This window comes from Hipposideros armiger, unplaced genomic scaffold, assembly GCF_001890085.2.
Source record: "Hipposideros armiger isolate ML-2016 unplaced genomic scaffold, ASM189008v1 scaffold_838, whole genome shotgun sequence".
NCBI classification, from domain to species: domain Eukaryota; kingdom Metazoa; phylum Chordata; class Mammalia; order Chiroptera; family Hipposideridae; genus Hipposideros; species Hipposideros armiger.
The window spans coordinates 589,342-609,359 of NW_017732188.1; the positions used below are offsets into that span (position 1 = coordinate 589,342).

Below are 20,018 nucleotides of genomic sequence, written 5' to 3' on the forward strand. Positions count from 1 at the left end.
GTGAGGGGTGAAAAGGATAACTACTGCATTGTTTTGTACACCTGAAACTAATAATAATAATAATAATAATAATAATAATAATAATAATAATAAATAAATAAAATAAAAAATAAGCAAAAGCCCTTAGAATACTTAGAACACTTAAGTACACTGGTATGATGTTTTTTTTTTCAGGTGGCTGGTATAAGTTAGGAATACTGTATACAACAGAAAATGCAGTTAGCAGTGGCTTAAATAAATAGGCAGTTATTTTCTCACTTGATAAGAAGTCTAGAGGTGGGAGGTTGCTGGCATTGGTTCAGTTGCTCAATGATGCCCAGGTGTTCACTCTGTCATCCTTAACATAGTGGCTTTCATCTTCATGCTTACTGCCCCATGGTCCCAAGATAGCTGCTGGAGATGCAAATCAAGGGAGGAAGATAAGAGAATCCAGAGTTTCCCTAGAAACTCCCATAGGAGTTTTTTGTTTATCTGTTTGTTTTCTGTGTAGGTCTCATTGACTAGAACTTTGTCACATGATGACCTAAGCTGCAAGGAAGGCTGGACAAGATTTACTTTTTTCATACTCTATAGTAGAGACAGCTAAGTGAGGAAATATTTGTGAATGTGCTGGTCTAACTAACCAGCAGTGATCCCCAGGGCAAATTTAAGTTGTTCTTTTTGCTTGTTTGTTTTCTTAATTTTTGCTTGTTTGTACTTCCTGATATTTTTGTAACAGACATATTGTGTGTTTGTATAATAAGAAAGAAACTGATTAAGATCTATGATTTTTTAAAGTAATCAAATAAAAGACCACAACTAAGGAAAAAAAAAAAAAACCATTACTGTGTGTCCTCATCCACCTTATTCACTGGAATTGGCACCGTACGACTTCTGGCTTTTCCCCAAAGTCAAAATGACCATGAAAGGTAAACGTTTTGAATCGATTCAGGACACTGAGGCAGCCACGATAGCACAACTAAAGACACTCATGAAAGAGGACTTTCAGAACTGCTTCCGAAAGTGGCAAGAAAGATGCGATAAGTGTGTTTAAAGCGAGGGGGAGTATTTTGAAGGGCATTAATGGCAATGTGTCTTTCACTGTATTAAATTTTTTTAATTTAAACATTCACTGTATTTTTTTTATCACACCTCATATTTACTCTGATAATATCAAGAATATTAAAAAGACAATGCTGTATTTAGACATAAGGTCAATTTATGACATAGTTATACGGGACAAGTGAAATCTTCCATGAGCTGAGCAAACATGTTCAAGTACACACTCCAGAAAGTGGTTAGCCCTTCCCAGACAAAATAACCAAACTTGGGAGGATGCTTGTAATCAGCCAAGGTGACCTAGATCTCTCCATTAAGCCCTTCAGGGTCCTTCAGAGATGTAGCCATCTCAACAAAGAAGAAACAGGGCAGAGCAAAGAACACACTTGCCTTTATCTCCTGGTTCAAAATCACTGGTGCAGAACCAGAAATTTTATTTGGAGTGTGCAACTGCTCATTGGGCCCTCACAGAATTCTTACACCTGACTAGGACAGAACTATATACAAGCAATAATATTGTCATCATAAGCACAGGTACATATCCATTACCAGATACTATGTATGAGTCTTACACATGTAAGTGGGTTGCCCTTGGAGTTATCTAAATCCCCATCTTCAAGAACTGCAGTCTAAAATAATCTTGTCACGAGCAAATGAGCATGACTAATATAACACACCTATTCTTTCCTTGGCTCTGGGATTTAACTGGTTAATATACAGTTTGTTGTGAAACTTTGGTTCACACAGGCCTGTAATTCATATGTTAAAGTCTTCCAAAAATTAAAGNAAAATAAAAATCATATGGTCATATCAATAGATGCAGAAAAAGCATTTGACAAAATACAACAGCCATTTATCATAAAAAACTCTTAGCAAAGTGGAAATAGAGGGATCATATCTCAACATAATAAAGGCCATATATGATAACCCCACAGCTAACATCATACTCAATAGGGAAAAGCTAAAACCATTCCCCTTAAGATCAGAAACAAGACAAGGCTGTCCACTTTCTCTACTTTTATTCAACATAGTTCTGGAAGTTTTGGCCACAGCAATCAGACAAGAAAAATAAGTAAAAGGCATCCAAATTGGTAAGGAGGAAGTAAAATTGTCATTATATGCCGATGACATGATACTACATAGAGAGAACCCCAAAGACTCCATAAAATAACTATTGGAACTGATAGACAAATTCAGGAAGGTAGCAGGATACAAAATTAATATTCATAAATCAGTTGCATTTGTAAATACCAATAATAAACTAGCGGAAGGAGAAATTAAAAAAACAGTCCCATTTACAATGGCTTCAAAAACTATAAAATACTTAGGAATAAATTTAACCAAAGAAGTAAAAGACCTGTACTTGGAAAATTATAAGACACTGAAGAAAGAAATAAAAAAAATACAAATAAATGGAAACACCTACCATGCTCATGCATAGGAAGAATTAACATAGTTAAAATGTCCATACTGCCTAAAGCAATGTATAGATTCAATGCAATTTCTATCAAACTACCAAGGGCATTTTTCACAGAAATAGAAAATATAATCCTAAAATTTATATGGAGCCATGAAAGACCCCGAATAGCCACGGCAACCCTGAAAAATAAGAACAAAGTTGGGGGTATCATGCTACCAGACATCAAAACATACTACAAGGCTACAGTAATCAAAACAGTATGGTACTTGCATAAGAACAGGCACATAGATCAATGGAACAGAATAGAGAGCCCAGAAATAAATCCATGCATATACGGGCAGTTAGTCCATGATAATGGAAGAATTTACATTGGGTTAAAGATAGCCTATTTAATAAATAGTGCTGGGAAAATTGGACTGACACATGCAAAAAAAAAAATTAAACTGAACCACCTCCGTATACCATATACAAGAACAAATTCAAAATGGATTAAAGACTTAAACATAAGACCTGAAACCATAAAACTCCTNATGTGAATAATATCTTCTAAAATTCTATAAATGAAACTATGGTAATTTTATTTTCATTTTCAATTTTACTTCAGAGCCATACGCTCGTGAGCCACAGTTTGCTGACCCCTGGCGGCTCTTCCTTCTCAAAAGTTTGCTGATCCCTGATCTACACCATCCCTTGTAAGCACTGAGCTATCTGAAAAACCCAGCAAAGTACTGATAATCAACAGCATTTTAAATAAATATAAAATCAGCTCAAAGGGCACTGGATGTGTTTAAGAAATATCAAGGGACTGTGAATAAGCTACTTCTCTATTTACAGATGTCTTTCCTCTTTTAAATGGAGGAACTGGAACAGATGATCTCTACAATCCCCTCCAGCTCTAGCATTCAGTGACTCTGAGACTCAGGATAAGCACAGTAGAAAATAGAAAACTACTGTAAGTAACAAGTGGCCTGTAACACATATCGGACAGAATAAATACAATTCAGTACACAAATTAAATAAAAGTCTCCAAAAGAATTCAGGAAGGGGCAAGATCAGTAAAGGCTAGGAAGTTCTGTACTTAGATAAGGCTTCTTTGAGGATATGTAACCAGTCAAATTCTGAAAGATGGGAAAGATATGGATATGCAGAAAAGAGGTGGGAGAACCTTCCAGATGAAAATAATAGCATAAATAAACTCAGCAAAGGAAAAATGAGCACAAATGTAGGATCATTTTTGTTTCCTAAATAATCCATACTATTTATTCTAAGTTGCATAGGTTAAACTGCCAATTTAGTTAACTTTAAGAATTTTGATAAGATCTTTAAAGTCTTTTATTATTGAAAGAAAGCTGATGATCTAACATTTTGTATAAAAATAGCTTTTTCTTTCATAACTAAATATATCTTAATGTGCATGCCATTCATTATTAAAATGTTATGGATCATTGTTGACAATTTTGATATACGATCCTACTGTGTTAAGTGCTGGCTGCATAGCCACCTTCTATCAAGAGTAGCAACATTTTTTTTTTAAGACTTCTATTGTGGAATTGGGGGAGGGGAACAGCGTTGCAGAATTGGGGAGGGGTACCAGCCACATTTGTTCTTTAATCTTTGTTGTGGAGGGCGCCAGTCACCATCTGGCTGCCTAGTGGCAGCTCGTGGCCTCTAAGCTTAAGGTGCTGTGTTCAATCTTAGTTGTGGGTGGGTGTAGCCACCATCCCATGTGGGAGTAGAACCAGCAGCCTTGTTGTTAAGAGCGCACGTTCAATCCACTGAGCCATCTGGGCAGCAGCTCAGCCAAGGTGCTGAGTTCAGTCTTAGTTGCGGGTGGGCATAGCCCATCATTGAACAGGCAATCTTGTTGTTACACCAGCTGAGCCATCCTGCCATCTGTTGGCAGCTCAGCGACAGCTCAGCTCGGGCCCATGTGGGAATTGAACCGGCGGCCCTGTTGCTCAGAGCTCGCACTCTTAAGCCAACACTTAACCAACTGAGCCACTCAGCTGGCCCTCAAGAGTAGCAACATTTTTAATGATTAATGGTATTCCTTATATATCATCTAGGAGTAATGGCATAGCCAAAAGGAAGGACTCAAAATATAGTTCAAATTGATGCCCACCTTTCTTTATAAATAATGATCTATAATATACAACATAAAGGAACATCTCTAAATTTTAAAATGCAGAATTCAATTTAAAAATATATATTTTTACTTTAATAATATATGTGAAGTTTAGAAAAATAAAAGCACATCAGATTAAGATATAAAGTTATGCAAGTCTCCTTTACTTAGGATTACGAAGGACAGTGCCAAAAATTTTTGAATAAATGTAACTACCACTCCTGAGCTTGTTAAATACTATCTTTTGATGTACGAGCATAGCTTATGTAAATGGAGAAATTTTTCATTTCATTGATAGACGTTGGTTAAATATTATGGAAAACTGATATTTCTTTCAAACCACTTGTGTTAAAAATGCACTTACCCTGCATTGTTGCTGACTGCAGTTAACCCTTTTACACCAGTCTTTAGTAAAGCTCCTATAAGATTCTCTGGAATTCCACATAACCCAAAACCTACAATAAGCCAAAAAGATAACCAAATGATAGAGAGTAATTTTTTTTCAGGGAAATATGTGTTACTCTTTTTAATAAAAAAGAAAATACACAAAACACATTATTAGACTTATTAAGCAAAACACACAGATATATCTCAACAACTCATTAAATGGTCATACAGCTGTATCCAAATGTTTTGCAACAATATATAGCACCAGATACTACTGTCGTGTCCTTGATTCATAACTATAAAGCCAAGTGCAATGTGTTAATATGGCTACCCATGTTCTTGCACTTAACTACATATCTATTACTGTCCCACTTTATAATTTAACTCTTATACAGTCACTTTTTCAAGCCTGTTTGTTTTATATGCCTGAGTATATGCTGCAGAATTGGAAGTCTAGGCCAATGACTTTCATTTCTTTACATGTTCCACAATTCCTCAAATAGTATTGGGTTTAAAATGGACACTCAATGGCTGATCAGTTAGAGGAAGAACAAGGATGGAATGAAAGAAGGACGGAAAGAAGGAAGGAAGGAAGGAAGGAAGGAAGAAAGGAAGAAAGGAAGGAAGGAAGGAAGGAAGGGAGGGAAGGAAGGATGGGCAGCCCTAAAAATAAGCCTTGATCCCTGTGACCAAGGCCTAGAAACCCAAAGAAATTATAAGAATCAGGCAGCAAATTTAATGAATGTGAAACAGTGGTTCTTAAAGATATTCCAAGCAAACAGAAACAATAGAACTTGGGAAGCTCAGTAACAGATAGATGCTTATGTGCTATCTTATAAAATGCTGCATAACAAAAGGAGATGTTAGTTGTGGGTGGATGAGATCAATGCAAATGTTTAAAGTTAAATGGAATTCCCCCAAAAAAATCTAGGGATTGTTTTTTAACTACTAATAAAAAGTCACCATTTGAAGGTTCAGCTTTTCAAAATAATAAAAAAACACAAAAGGAATGAAAAGGTAAAAATATAAAATGTTAAACCTTACTAAACTTTCAGAAAGGGGACCCTAATAAAAGAGAATATAATATATATAATAAATAAAATAATAAATAATAACCAAGTAATAAAATAATTGGTATTTCTAACCTACATAGCTTTGCTACTATGATTTCCCTGCTTTGCTAAAAACATAATGGTGTTACCATAAAAAGGAAAACAATACTATTACTCACCACCAACCAGGATCTTTGCACCATCAGGGATGTCTTTTACAGCTTCCACTGGATCCGTATAAAATTTGGTATGGCGACGCGTGCTGGTTGAAAAGTAGCAAACACATCCCTAAAACATTAAAAACATTTTAAATGAATAATCATTTGGAGATACATCTTTACATATATAGCAGTTTATTCAATTTTTATGGATACAAGGATAATTTCACTATGTCCTCTTTGAAAGAGTGGGACTGTAATTAGTTCATCTTAAGAGTGGAATGGACATACTCTATCCACAGATTATCACCAGAATCCCCTTATGATCTAGGTCTTCTATTACATAAGGGAAAATTCGGTGACATTTGTGGCCACCTAAAAGTAGAAAGACCATATACTAGGACTCAAATTCCCAATAATGGTGTCATCGAGCATCAATTTCTGTAAGTTAACCTTCTACTCAGTCAACATATATTTATGAGAATCTACTATGTGCCAACTACTTTGCTATTTATTCCAATCTAATAAGTATTAAGACATGACCACGGACGGCTCTTGAGGAAATCTAGGACAGCATGACCAATACTACAAATTCTACATATTTGGCTCCCGATGCAATATTGGGTAACAGAGAATGCCTCCTAAAGGGACAAGAACAGCATCAAAAGACTGATGCTGGGGCTTGGATTTCATGGATGCTGTTGAAAAGTAGCAAACTATTATCTGCAAGAGAGACATGGCTAGAATTACTGTTATCTAGTGAGCTTTCACAATCAGTTTTTAATTGTTTCCCTCTTTAAATTTCATCCACAATATGGACAAGAAAAAAATTAGAAAGTTGATTGTAATGCAATTTATCACTCACATCCAACATCTCTTTATTATTATATATGTTATATGTAATACATGTAATCTCTCTTTTATTCTCACCATATATTCAAGCTAAAACGAGGGAGTTGAGAGAATGACAGCTGACTCATGATATGCTGCCACCTTAACAGGTCCATAATGTTGTACGCTTACACCCAATGCCTATCAGTCTCCTAAGACAGACATCCTGATGGCGTCAAGGTAACAGCATAAATGAGTTTCTATCACTCTTTTTGTCCTCTAAAAACTCCTTTTATAAAAAGTGTCAAATAGTATAAAAGCCTATTTAAGGGAACTATACTGAAAGTCAAATGAGATTTGCAGAGGTAGAGGTTACACAGATGACTTTTGTCCCTTTAAATTTCAACCTTGGTCAAAGTCAGGTAAGGAGAGCAGTGTATGTACCCTGGCACGCAGCCCAAACAAGGGATAACACTGGAGGCAAAGATAGAAAGGGGGAGCTGCCTAAGTAAAGGTATAGAGAGGTTAGAGGCTCATTGTATTCAGGAACATGCAAGATCAGGTCCCATGAACAGATGTTCATGAAGAACAGGCAGGAGATGGACACTGAGGCAGGTTGGACGAGGCCTTAAAAGACCACATTAAAGAATTTCAACTTCATCCTTCAATGAAGAAGGAACAGCAAAGCTTTTGAAACAGAGAGATGTCACAACGCTCATATGAAAGCCTGAATCACAAACGTGGGGGGGGGGGGCTCCTTGTTTCATTCATCCATCCATTTGCTCCAAAATATATATTTTGTATCAAATGCAGTAAATAATGAGGATGCAGGGTTAAAACAAAGAAAACCACACAGGCATAGTCCCTGCTCTGATGAAACTCACAAAGTAGCAAGGATAGTAATCACCACATAATTACAAAATTATTACACATGACACTGGTGATCAACTGGAGGTAGAGAAAGGAGGAGAGGAGAGAATGGTTCCAAGTTTATACACTGGATGGATACTGGTGCTGTTAACAATAATGAAAACAAAACAAAACAGGGATGGAAAAGCCATTTTATGGCTGGTTCATTCTGAGTCAGAAAGAGCTTGAGCTGCTCAGTGAAATCCAAGTGGAGTAGACTAAGTAAGTTATACTGCAGCTCAGGAAAGTCTGGGATTTGAGAAAGTCTGGGAAAAGACAGTTTCAAAGAAGAGAGGTAGATAAAAGTGTTAATGGTAGTGTTCCCCCCCCCCAGTAATAATTTTCTATAGTGTAAAACAGTACTAAATGTTCCCTCCAAAATCGTATGGAGGAAGGAAGATACCTTCAGATAGTCTATTCTAAGTTCATGCCAATGGTTCTGAAAGTGTAGTCTTCAGAGCAGCAGTATTAACATCACCTGGGAACTTTATTAATGCAAATTAGGGGGTCCCACCCAGAACCTACTAAATCATAAACTCTGGGGGTGGACACAGTGATCTGTTTGATAAAGTCCCAGGTAATTCTGATGCACCCTCAAGTTTGAGAAACTTGACTATCACCAAAAAAAAAAAAAAAAAGACAAAAAACATCCTGTCTCATTTTATCTGTTGGTTATGTTTAGCAAAAAAATTCTCAAGGTTACTAGTTAAGTTTGCCTATAAGGTTTTCTCATCCATGTATTAAACATGTGTTGAGTGTCTATTCTATGCAGAGTAGGGTGTAATGTTGAGAGAGATGGAGAATAGTCATACAATATGGTGCCTGCCAACAAGAAACTTTCACCTGGTTAAGAAGACAATGTATACATTTAAAAAGTTAGCAAGTACACAAATGTTACAGTTTAACTGAAGTAGGAGGTCAGAATTTAAGGGCTAGACTGCAGTAAGGGCACTAACTGCCAAGGGCTAAAGAAACACTGGAAAGCAGGGTTTGGAGCTATGATAATCAAACCTGTAAGGTGAGAGTTTGAATCTCAACAGGAACTTTCAAAGAAATACAGCAAAACCCATAATTTGGAGCTCCCCTCTCTATGAAGAGGTTTGCTGGGCTTGGGAATGGTTCAATGATATACCTAAAGGTGGAAAAATGAGTAAATCACACTCAGGCAAATAACTATCAAAAGAGGGAATGTTATTGACCTTGGCCAAGGGTATCTCCGTGTCCTGGTTTGCCTTAGTTTCAGCACGCGCAGCAACCTGACTGAAGGTCGAGTTCCCTTTTAATAATGCTTTACATACCCAAAGCTAAATGCAATAGTCAAATGCTTCCTAAGAAGCATTTAGGAGTAAAATGTTCCAGTTCCCAATCATTCCCTAGCACTTACCTAAGGGGCTTAGTGGCCCCTCTGCACTTAACTGCTCTCAGATGTTGGATGTGGGAAAGAGAAATGGGGCAGGACAGTTCTGTCAGTAAGCACCGTGTGCAAGGCATGCTTTCAAGCTCAGAGCTATTATTCAATATTCTAAGTAAAAACATCACTTTTTGTTTTCCCTTCCAAGAAAGAGGCTCCAGGGGTTACAAGGTAGCGAAGGTAAGCCACCCTCCTGGACTACGCACTGCAATGCCACCTGAGCGTGGGCTCCAGGCAAGGGCAGGGGATGGGGCAAAAAAACCCCACATCAACCAACAAGCGCGACGAGAGTGCCTCGTGACACCACTCGGGAGAGCTGGCAGTAAAGGCGGAACAAGATTTTCAGTGGGCTTTGAAAAACGGAAATCCTATAACCCGGATCTTCTGAGGGGCCTCGGGAGAAGGGAGGCCGACGCCCAAAGACAACGCACGAGCCACGGCCAGACCTTGACCGACTTCTCCGCTTGCAGGAAAGACGCCCAGGCCAGCGCTCCAATTCAGGTTCCTTATCCCATAGCCGCGGGCGAAACAGCCATATAGGGGAGGAGGAAGTGGGGCACGGCCTTCCACCCGCCGCGCCAAGCATCCGCCCCCTTGGCGGTGAAGTCGCGCCGCGATCTGGCTAACTCGGCGGTGGGTTCTGGGCCTCTAGGGGCGCCCTTGCTGGGTGCAAACCCCTGCTGCTGTCACCCGTTCCCCCTCCTTAATCCGGCGCGCCTCTCACGCCCCATTCCGGCCGCCGGAGCCCCATCCCCGGAGGCTGCCCGCGAGGCGGCGATGCACCCCGACCCCGCCCGCGAGGACGCGCGAGCTCAGAAGGGCGCCGGGCTCTCGCCCCTTCTCAGCCTCTCAGCGCGTCTTGGCCTCGTCTCGCTCCGTCCGGGAAGCGGATGCAGAACCAAGCCACGGCGGTGAACCCGAAGGAGCAGCGAAGCGAGGAAGGCACCGGCGCATCTCAGTGCCCGGGGTAAGGTGCCACGGATGCCAACTCCCAGGCAGGAGAGGGCGGTGCCTGCAGAGGAGAGCACGCGGGCAGCACTCGGGGTGTCGTCTGCGCTCTTCCGGAGACCTCCTCACCCGCACTTTACCTTTGACCAAGAGCCCCCGGAGCCCCGGGCGGAGGCGCAGAACCTTTGCCAGGAGGAGAGGAGTTTCAGAGCCGCCATGTTGAAGACCCGGCGTCTGGAGCGCGAGTGAGCGTGTCAGTGAGCGCTGCCCGGGCCGCGGCGCCGCGTCACTGGGAAGGGAGGGGAAAGAAGGCGCGCGGGGGGCGGGCTGGAGGCTCGACCCGGCGTCAGTGACGTCCTTGGGTCTCCTGCGCTGGGCGCCCACGGCACCCTGAGGCTGGGAGGGGAACCGACTGGGTCTTTTTCTGGGTCTGGCGAGTTCCAGGGAGCTTTGTTGGAGAGCGCTTGCCACCTTAGCCCCTTGGTCAGCCCTTTATCTTTCAGGGGGCTCGGGTGTCCGCTTCCCCCAAGGTCCTGGATAAGGAATTCGCCTAGCATTCGAGGGGCCCAAGAGGGTCTCTGGCAGGGCTTGTTGCTTTTCCAAGGCAGTGCCTGGCATGTGTGTGGACAGCAAAGGGGTATCCTCTCGAGGTCCCCTACTCCTTTTACTCTTGCCTGACAGCGTTCCCATTTCTTTCATCTCTCAGTGCTCTCTCCTCTCCTGTTCTGAGAACCTGCCAATAGCCATCAACCACGAAGTGTGATCAGGTCAAGGTCAAGGATCTGGGACCTGATCTTAGCACACTTTCCCTTCTTCTCCATCATCCAAGTCTGCATTTTTCAGGATCTTTCTGATACTGGAGTTCCAGAAACCCCTGAGATTACTCAGCAGATGCAAACATACAGGCGTGTATCCATTTGGCCTTAGACTAGTTTCATTACTTACCTAAGCCTAAGTGCCCTTTTCCGTGAATTAGGATTGTTTATGATACTTGGAACTGTCTTAAGCTTTACATGAGATAATTCATGCAAAGCTTCTGGCCCCATTATAAATAATAAATGAAGGTTAGGCATTATTCTAAGTTTATTCAAGTTGCAATGGCAGATTGGCATAGCACATACATTCTCTCAAAGTCTTTTGACCAACTCCTTGACATGAGCGAAGTCTGATTTCTCCAGGACCATCTGTGTACTTAGAATGGAAGGACCCAGTGGAAATTCAATAAACACTTTATTTAAGGGCTGATCAAGTTTTGGGAATATGGCTCAGTTTTGAACCAAGCCAAAGCAAACAAGGTAAATAAATAAGACCTTAGCTTCCTTAGCAAGTACACGAAAGCAATGACCAATCACAGTCCAGTTTAAAGTCTGTCCATAAAAGCACTTTCATGGTATTCTTTTTTTTTTTTTTTAAGATTTTATTGGGGAATTGGGGGAAGGGAACAGCACTGGGGAATCGGGGGAAGAGGAACAGACAAGTTGCTGTCGTTTTGTTCTTCAGTCTAGCTGTGGAGGACGTTGCTTCACTGGCCCATGTTGGTATTATCATTGCGCTCTTCCCGGGTGAGGCAGATCAGTCGCTAGACTCTGGATGGCCACTCACGGCGGCTCTTGGCAGCTCACACTGGCTGCCAGTCGCTCACGCTGGCTGCCAGCCACACAGGGTAGCTTATGGCAGCCCACTGCAGCAGGGGCTGCAGCCTATGCTGTCGCTGGCGACTCATGGCAGCCCTGCTCCAGGTCGAGCTGTTGTTCACCATCTTAGCTGTAGAGGGCAGTGTCACAGGCCCCCATGTGGGATCCGAACCGGGGCCCTGCTGCTCAGAGCTGGTGTCCCAAGCCAGCTCTTAACTAATGCACCACTTGGCTGGCCCTCATGGTATTCTTTTAACTCTGAATCTTTTTCTCCCTATAAATATTATAATTTTAATCAAAATCAATAAGTTAAACTATTCAATTGTATAAGGAAAAATTAACAATAAAGTTCTGTATTTTCAACACATTTTAAGAATTTGGATAGAAGGGAAATTCAGGTATTAGAACTGAAATCCCATTACTAGTCCTAATGCATGCAGCATATAAGAGCTTTTGTGTAGCTTTCATAATTTGAAAAAGATAACATTCACAATTGGGTCTGCTTTTCCACGTTCGCCCTTCCAGAGGGCTCATGAAATGGAAAACAACATCAGCGACGTTGTCTAACAGTGGTCGTATGTCTCACTTTTCTTGACTGGTCTCATGCTGCTGCTCTAGGTTGCAGAAAAAACACACATTTTACGTCTTATACTCTGTGTGACTCTAAATCTCAGGGGGGGAAATCAACCTCATTACTCTGTACTAATCAGCCTCAAAACATACCGTACAGTTTTTCGATGACTCTGTGACTTCATTTTGTACTTTTTAAGTAAAACATGAATATCTTTAACTTAAACAAATTACAGAAAAGTTCTTCCAAACAGATTTCTCCTCTGGTTCCACAAAGCCATTTTAATTTTAATCTGTGTAAAAGCCTACTTTTAAAATAACATCTGAATTTTTCTGAACTAGTAAGAATAGTTCCTCCTTGCTTTGAAGAGCAATTTGTGGCAGGTATACATGTTCTGGAAACTTTTCTTTGTGTAATCTTATAGAGCTTAACTTCCATACTTTCAAAATTGGGAGAATTGGGCTGACCAAGTAGCTCAGTTGGTTAAGAGCTCACTCAAGAGTGTGAGCTCTGAGCAACAGGGTCGCTGGTTCAATTCCTGGCCCGAGCTCAGCTGCCAACAGGTGGCAGGATGGCTCAGATTAAAAAAAAAAAAAAATTGGGAAAACTGAATTCAAAGATTTAAATAAAAGGTCTGATTCCAGTTTATGTTGTACTATATATACATATATATAAAACATGTATGTAAATATATATGTATATATATACATATATGTAAAACATGTATGTAAATATATATATAATATATATAGCTATCCCTTTCCATCAAATGAATGCAATGTGTCAGAGTTAGTAAGACTGTAAATTCTCCTACTAAACTATGATGCATTAGCATCATCTCTCTTTATATATGAAATATAGAACGTTCTGACTTCATAGTTGGTGGAGTATTCCTGCAGGTTGATAATGAGAGTATTTGAAAATTTGTTTTTCAAATGTCATTTGACCGGTTTAACTAGTAATAGGAGTTTTTAACTAGGTCATTTGAGTCAGTAAGAAAAAATATGCATGTCGTTTCATACAATGGTCCTTTAATATATGGAAACAAATTCCTTCAGACAAATAATTTTTTTCTAGTGGATTTGAAAGACATAAATTTAAAATTTTACATAAATCTGTAAATTTTTTTTTAAAGATTTTATTGGGGAATTGGGAGAGGAGAACAGTGTTGGGGAATCAGGGAAGGGAGCAGACAAGTTGCTGTTCTTTGGTTCGTCAATCTAGTTGTGGAGGACGTCGCCTCACTGGCCCATGTTGGTATTATCATTGCGCTCTTCCAGGGTGAGGCAGATCGGTCGCTGGCCTCTGGACGGCCGCTCACAGCGGCTCTTGGCAGCTCACACCAGCTTCTGGCCTCTCATGCTGGCTGCCGGCCACACACTGTAGCTTATGGCAGCCCACTGCAGCAGGGGCTTGCAGCCTATGCCATTGCCAGTGACTCATGGCATCCCAGCTCCCGGTTAAGCTGTTGTTCACCATCTTAGCTGTAGAGGGCAGTGTCACTGGTCCTCATGTGGGATCTGAACCGGGGCCCTGCTGCACAGAGCTGGTGTCCCAAGCCAGCTCTTAACCAACACGCCATTCGGCCGGCCCCCATAAATCTGTAAATTTAAGTATTTTATAATGCAAATCATCATCCCTTAATTTACCTTTCTTGTAAGCTTATTATTGTAACCCTACCTGAACTTCATTTCCTTAGCATGCATTCTGCTTTAATCCAAGCTCGCTTTGTTTATTCTGGTAAAAATATAACTCACTTGCATTCTTTCCCCAGATCCTCCTACCTAAACTTATACTGTATGTTCGCTCCTTTTAATCATTAAGCCGTTAGGACATTGGGTTCTGGTCAGTGTCAAACTCACTTAAGAATAAAGCTTCAGGTCTATCAGCCATGACTAGGATATAATAATAACTAGACCTCAAACAATGAGTAAGGGTTTAATACAACAAAGTTAACACCTTGGCCTCAGTTATGTTTCAGCTCCGGACTCCTGAGAGCAGAACAGTCCCACAAACCACATCCCTTGGAAACGTGACCGAACAGTGCTATGATTGACATCAGGACCTGAAGCCATGATCAACTGCTCCCTACCTTAGTCCAGACCAATCAGTAGAGCCTCCAGCCCCAGTTCCCATAGCAACCATGATTATTTTTCCCTTATGTAATGTACCACTAGACGCCATCAGGGAGCCAGGCTTTTGTGAGCACCAGCTCACCTGTGTCTCCGGACTTGGCGCCAACTCCTTACGTAAACCTTTACTTTCTTGGCTACAAACTCCTGCTCGTGTTTTGTTTGGCTTGGATGTGCACAGGCAAGCAGATCCCTTTGAATCTGTAGTAACGTTATTTTCAGACATTCTTTGAAGCAGTTTCTTGTATTAACTAATGTGTTCTTAATTTTTGTTCAGTAGATAAAAAATGAATTGTAAGTAGTTTTCTCAGAAAAAAAAGTAAAATAAGTGCATGAGATAGAGAGGGCTCAACTGCTGGAATGAAAATGAAAATTATGTTAATGTTCTAAAGAAACTTCAAGGAGCAAAACACACCATTGTGAAATTGTATGTATTCAAGTCCAATCATATACTTATGCTTAAAAGCTCTCAATGGTTTTCCCCCACTGCCTTTAAGATCCAAAATCCATGCTTCTTAACTTGGCATAGAAGGGGATCATCTTTTTTGGTTTTCCTCTTCCCTGTACATCACCTTTATATTCCAAACTGTTAATATATTTGCCTCTCTACCTTCATAGGATGGATTTGCCCAACGTCAGAAGCAAATGTTGACAGCACAGTGGTAAAGAGCATGAACCCTGTGGCTAGGCTGCTTAGATCCAGATCTCAGCTCTGCTATTCCCTAGCTGTGTGGCCTAATGTAGTGCAACAGTTAAGGACTGCTGCAGATTGGCAAGAGGTAAGGTCATGTCTGGACTAGTATCCATCTGTACTTTTCAGGTGTTAAAAGATTATACCGTGTGTGTGTGTGTGTGTGTGTGTGTGTGTGTGTGTGTGTGTATTTCTCAGATACTTTCTACATTTTTATAAACTGGAAAGCATCAGACAGGATTCAAAACCTGGACTGTATGGTATTCAAGACTGCTTTTTATCTTCACTCCTCCTTCTTAATGAAATATCTTTGAATCTGACCCCAACTCCCCAATGTCACTTTTTCTGCCCTAGTGCAAGACTTCAGTTTCAGTTTCTGTCATCTGCATTACTGCAGTGGCTTCCTAAATTAACTTTTTTCATCAGTTAACCACTTTTTGAATTATTTCAAATACAGATCAGGTTTTCTCATATGCTTCCCTAAAACTCTTTAAGAAATCTTCATAGGCTACAAGTTAAAGTCCCTCATCTGATTATAGCCAAGATCTTTCTAATGCAGACTCAGCAAACCATCTAACCTTAAGGGCTCTGCAGAAGTACTTTGGGGATTCCACAAATATTATATTTTGAAATTAAATTTTAAATTATAGTTCACCTATTCTATCAACTCTAACTAAGCAGTAGTATGTACACGTAATTGTGGTGTATCTCTGATTTTAACACATTAAAGATTACCAGATTAAGCAGTTAGGAGGGAGATCTCAGAATAATAAGAATAATATATGACAAAGGTAGTCTTTTTAATTAGTAGGAAAAGATGAACTAGTTCCTAGGTTGAGGTTATTACAATTTGCTATAAACTTAGGAAAAAAATAATAGATCCTTATATCTCAGGATATACATATATATAAAATACAACCCAGGTTGATTGAATTATTAAATATATTTTAAAAGTCTATTATGCCACCACTAAAAAATAAATTTAAGCGTGTGTAGAAATGTTTAGGAAAATTGTAAAAGGCAGAATTTAAATTATATTATATAATGACCACAGATGTGTCTCGTATATTTTTACATAAGGCTAAAAACTGAAAAGGACCACCCAAACAATGAAAAAAAAATGATGAGGGTAGGACTTTGGGAATTTTCTCTCATTGTTTAAAATATTGTACAACTTTTCATTAACTTTTAAAAGCACTATACATATAGTTTTAGTGTGAGAGTTCAAAATACACATTTCAGGATCTCAGAAATATTTCCGCTTATGTTCACTGTAGCATTATTCACAATAGCCAAAATGTGGAAGCAGCCTAAATGTCTATACACGGATGAATGAATTAAGAAAATAATGTGGTATAGGCATGCCTTACAAAGGAAGGAAATCCTGCCATATGTTACAACTTGAATGAACCTTGAGAGTATTATGCCAGGTGAAATAAACCGGTCACAGAAGGATAAATACTGTATGATTCCACTTGTAGGCTGTATCTAAATTAGTCAAACTTATAGAAGCAGAGAGTAGAATGGCGGTTGCCAGGGACTCAGGGGAGGGGGAACATGGGCAGTTGCTGTTCAACAGGTAGAAAGTTTCAGTTACACATGATGAGGAAGTTCTAGAGATCTGCTATATGACCCTGTACCTATAGTTAATAATAGTGTATTCTACAGTTAAAAAATTATTAAGAGTGTAGCTCTCATGTTCAGTGTTCTTACCACAATATATATAAATATATATTTTATATACAAAAATTCATTTATATATTTTCATATTTTATAAAATATTTTTCCTCCAGTCTCAACCTGAGGATCCAAGGGAGTGTGTCAGGAGACTAACTGCTGTGTTTCCCATCACACACTAATGTTTCCTTCGGCTGCCTAGAATGGTATAACATTAATAATCTCCTAATATGTACGTCTCTATAGATGAATGTTATATCTCCCCATTTGTAAATCACTAATGGACAGCAGCCAGTAGTCTTGAACTGTAACTTGAAGCACTGCTACTCTCCAGCCATATCTCTGCTTGTGGGTTCCTACTTACCTCCAGCTTGTCCTGCAGGTAAATAATGGTCTACCGACTTTTTTTGTTAATGTGATCTACCTGAATAAATTTTAAAATTGTACCTTTACATATGCATACATACATGTTCATGAGTGTGTGTTTATAAATTAAATAGTGATTTTTATAACACAAAAATGTAGTTTAATGTGTCAGTAGGGGATTGTTCTATAAAAGTATGCTATATCATTAGTCTATGAACTAATTAGTCTATGGACTAATCATTAAATGGTTCCTTCCATGTGGCAGTGTCTAAGAGGTAGGGACTCAGTTGTGAACAAGACAGACAGACATGGTCCCAGACCTCATAGAGTTTACCTCTTATTTTGAGATTAAGATTCTGAACAAGAATGCATACATCCTTGTGCAGAGTATTGTCAGTGAGAAGTACAGTGTTACAAAACTGTATAACAGACTGACATAAGGGGGCGGGGGGGGTCAGGGGAGACTGTGTAGGAATTGTCTTTAAATTAGGACCTGAAGGATCATCAGAAGTTCGCTAGTTAAAGTTCCATAGAGAGAGCAATGTGTGCAAAGCCCTAGAGGGTATGAGAAGTCAGATCATGAATGAGTAAAGGTGGAGAGGGGACAGACTGTAGGACCTTGAAAAGGGTGCTAAGAATTGGTCCTTTTTCTAGAAGCAAAAAGAAGCCATTGAAGATTTGAACCAGAGGGTAAATTGATCAGATATGAACTTTGGGGGTGTTTTTCCATAGGACCTGAAAGCTATTCCTTTGAAATGTAATTAATCAGGAAGGATGGGGCCACTCACTGTCTCCCAGTTTCAGTGGGAAGATAAAATCCTACCTTAGTTAATTGCCAGCCACCAGCCACAGCTGGCCTAACCATGTGTCTACAACCCTTCCTAATGCTTCCCTTTCCTCACTCTGCTTTAGTCCCCACTCAGTCCTCCCTGTTCCCTCATTCTTCCATTAAAACACCCAGTCACCTCTGTACACATTGGAAAGGAGCTCAACTCTTTCCCCTACTGTCAGTAGCTACTGAATAAAATCTGTTTTCAACACTTTAACTAAGGTCCAGCTTCGTTTATCTTTGACACTGGCAATAAAGGAACAGAATTTTCCATATAGATCCAATGTCATTACAGGCTTAGCAAACTAAATGTAATTCCTGTAAACGTGCTTTAAAGGCAGTTTGTACATAGGGATGTAAAAGAAACAGGAAGGATTAACACTTCCAAAATAAATATGAAGAATTAACAGCTCCTAAATAAACAACATAGAATTAGCATGGGGTTATGTAAACTATTCTAATGGATTAGAATAGAGTTTAAAATCTGCAGTTCATAGGCATATAAAGTTAGTAATGACAAATATGGTCTTTTTAATCAGTAGAAGAAAGATGAACTAGTGCCTAAATTGGGGTTAAGACAGTTTGTCGTAAATTCAGAAAAAATAATAGATCTCTATCTCTAAAATACAACTAGGGCAGAGGAACATTCATTAAAGATGGCTGGGTTTTGTAGAGTGAAAAGATAGGGAACTGCTTGTTCCGGTAATCAGTCCTGTGACCTGGGCTATAAAGAGAAAAGAGGCCAGAAGGAAGCTAAAGGATTGAGAGAAAATTTCACCAAGGCTTTTTCTAGATCAAAGATCTGTTATGGTGTGACAGCGTGAGAGAACTGTAAAGGATATGTGAGATGCAGCCAGAGATTGAGTTTTGGAGTTTAAGACTTCTGAGATCCACAGCCCTGTTTGCTGGTCTGCCAGGATGTTGGACTATTTTAGGATTATGGCAGGCTTTAGGGTGAAGGTAAATGATGTAAAACCAAGATTCAGTGTCTTTCCTGAATGTGAAGAGGGATCCAGGGGAAGAGAGGTATGGTTAGGGAGCTGGACTTCACGCAGGTAAACTGAGTTTTAATAGTCAAGTGTCCACTGAAACAGATGGAAATTTTGAGGAGATGGGGTATTTATTAACATTGGACCAATAGTTTTAGGATGCATAGTGAAAAGTGGGAGGAAGGTGATTGTTTGGAAGAATCTTGGGAGACAAGTTTCAGGATAGTAAGGAGATGAGGGCATGAAAGCGGATTAGAGATTTTAAGACTTTCCTTCCCTAAGGACCACAGGGCTAAGAAATATGGTTGGAAGTGACTAACCTCAAATGACTTAACCTCAAATGACTTAATAAGTTGCTTTGAACCAGGAAAAGTAAACTGCATTTGTCAGAGCCAGCTAAGCATTATAGCCAATAAGGTCAAAGGGAGAGGACTTTCTGGATTGAGCACAAGAAACGAAAGTGTAGTAAATTCTGGCAGCTCTTTGATATTGAATTTTATTGTCTGTTATTTTTTAATTGATAACTTGTAAAGAAAAACTAAAGCTGCTAACCCTTGTGCCTGGCCAAAGTACATTAAAATAATTTTAATCTCTAAAGTTAATATAAACAACATCATTATACAGTGGGGTAGAGAGAAATTTTACTTGAACAGATTAAGTATTTAGAAATTAAGTGATTGATTTTTATAATTAACAGGCACAAAAAATGTTCTTGGGCTTTAACTTGTGCTAAATTAATGACCAATTCTTGCTGATTTTATCTTTTAAATATTTATCTTATCATGCCTGCGCCCTTTCCCTACCCATTCTCACACATTTGTTTAAGCAATCCCTCTCCCCCCTCCCCCTC

At 39.6% G+C, this 20,018-nt stretch overlaps 2 protein-coding genes across 8 annotated transcripts in view; one reads left to right on the top strand and one right to left on the bottom strand.

Moving 5' to 3' along the window:
- Nucleotides 1-10,573, bottom strand: part of OXCT1 (3-oxoacid CoA-transferase 1) — a 145,734-nt gene extending 135,161 nt beyond the window's left edge. The window contains exons 1-3 of the mRNA XM_019629309.1: nucleotides 10,420-10,573; nucleotides 6,202-6,310; nucleotides 4,948-5,038 (exon numbers count right to left, since the gene is read on the bottom strand). Coding sequence (XP_019484854.1) covers nucleotides 4,948-5,038; nucleotides 6,202-6,310; nucleotides 10,420-10,497 — 278 coding nt within the window. The 5' untranslated portion in view covers nucleotides 10,498-10,573. The remainder of the gene's footprint in view (nucleotides 1-4,947; nucleotides 5,039-6,201; nucleotides 6,311-10,419) is intronic.
- RIMOC1 (RAB7A interacting MON1-CCZ1 complex subunit 1) overlaps nucleotides 10,153-20,018 on the top strand; it is a 40,031-nt gene continuing 30,165 nt past the window's right edge. For 2 of the 7 annotated variants that reach the window (XM_019629311.1, XM_019629313.1), the window contains exons 1-2: nucleotides 10,153-10,298; nucleotides 15,235-15,395. In XM_019629311.1, the coding sequence (XP_019484856.1) occupies nucleotides 15,288-15,395 (108 nt within the window). In that variant the 5' untranslated portion in view covers nucleotides 10,153-10,298; nucleotides 15,235-15,287. Of the gene's footprint in view, nucleotides 10,299-10,443; nucleotides 10,533-15,234; nucleotides 15,396-17,100; nucleotides 17,367-20,018 lie in introns of those variants that run through there. The other 5 variants (XM_019629316.1, XM_019629322.1, XM_019629312.1 and 2 more) reach the window with 4 other exon arrangements.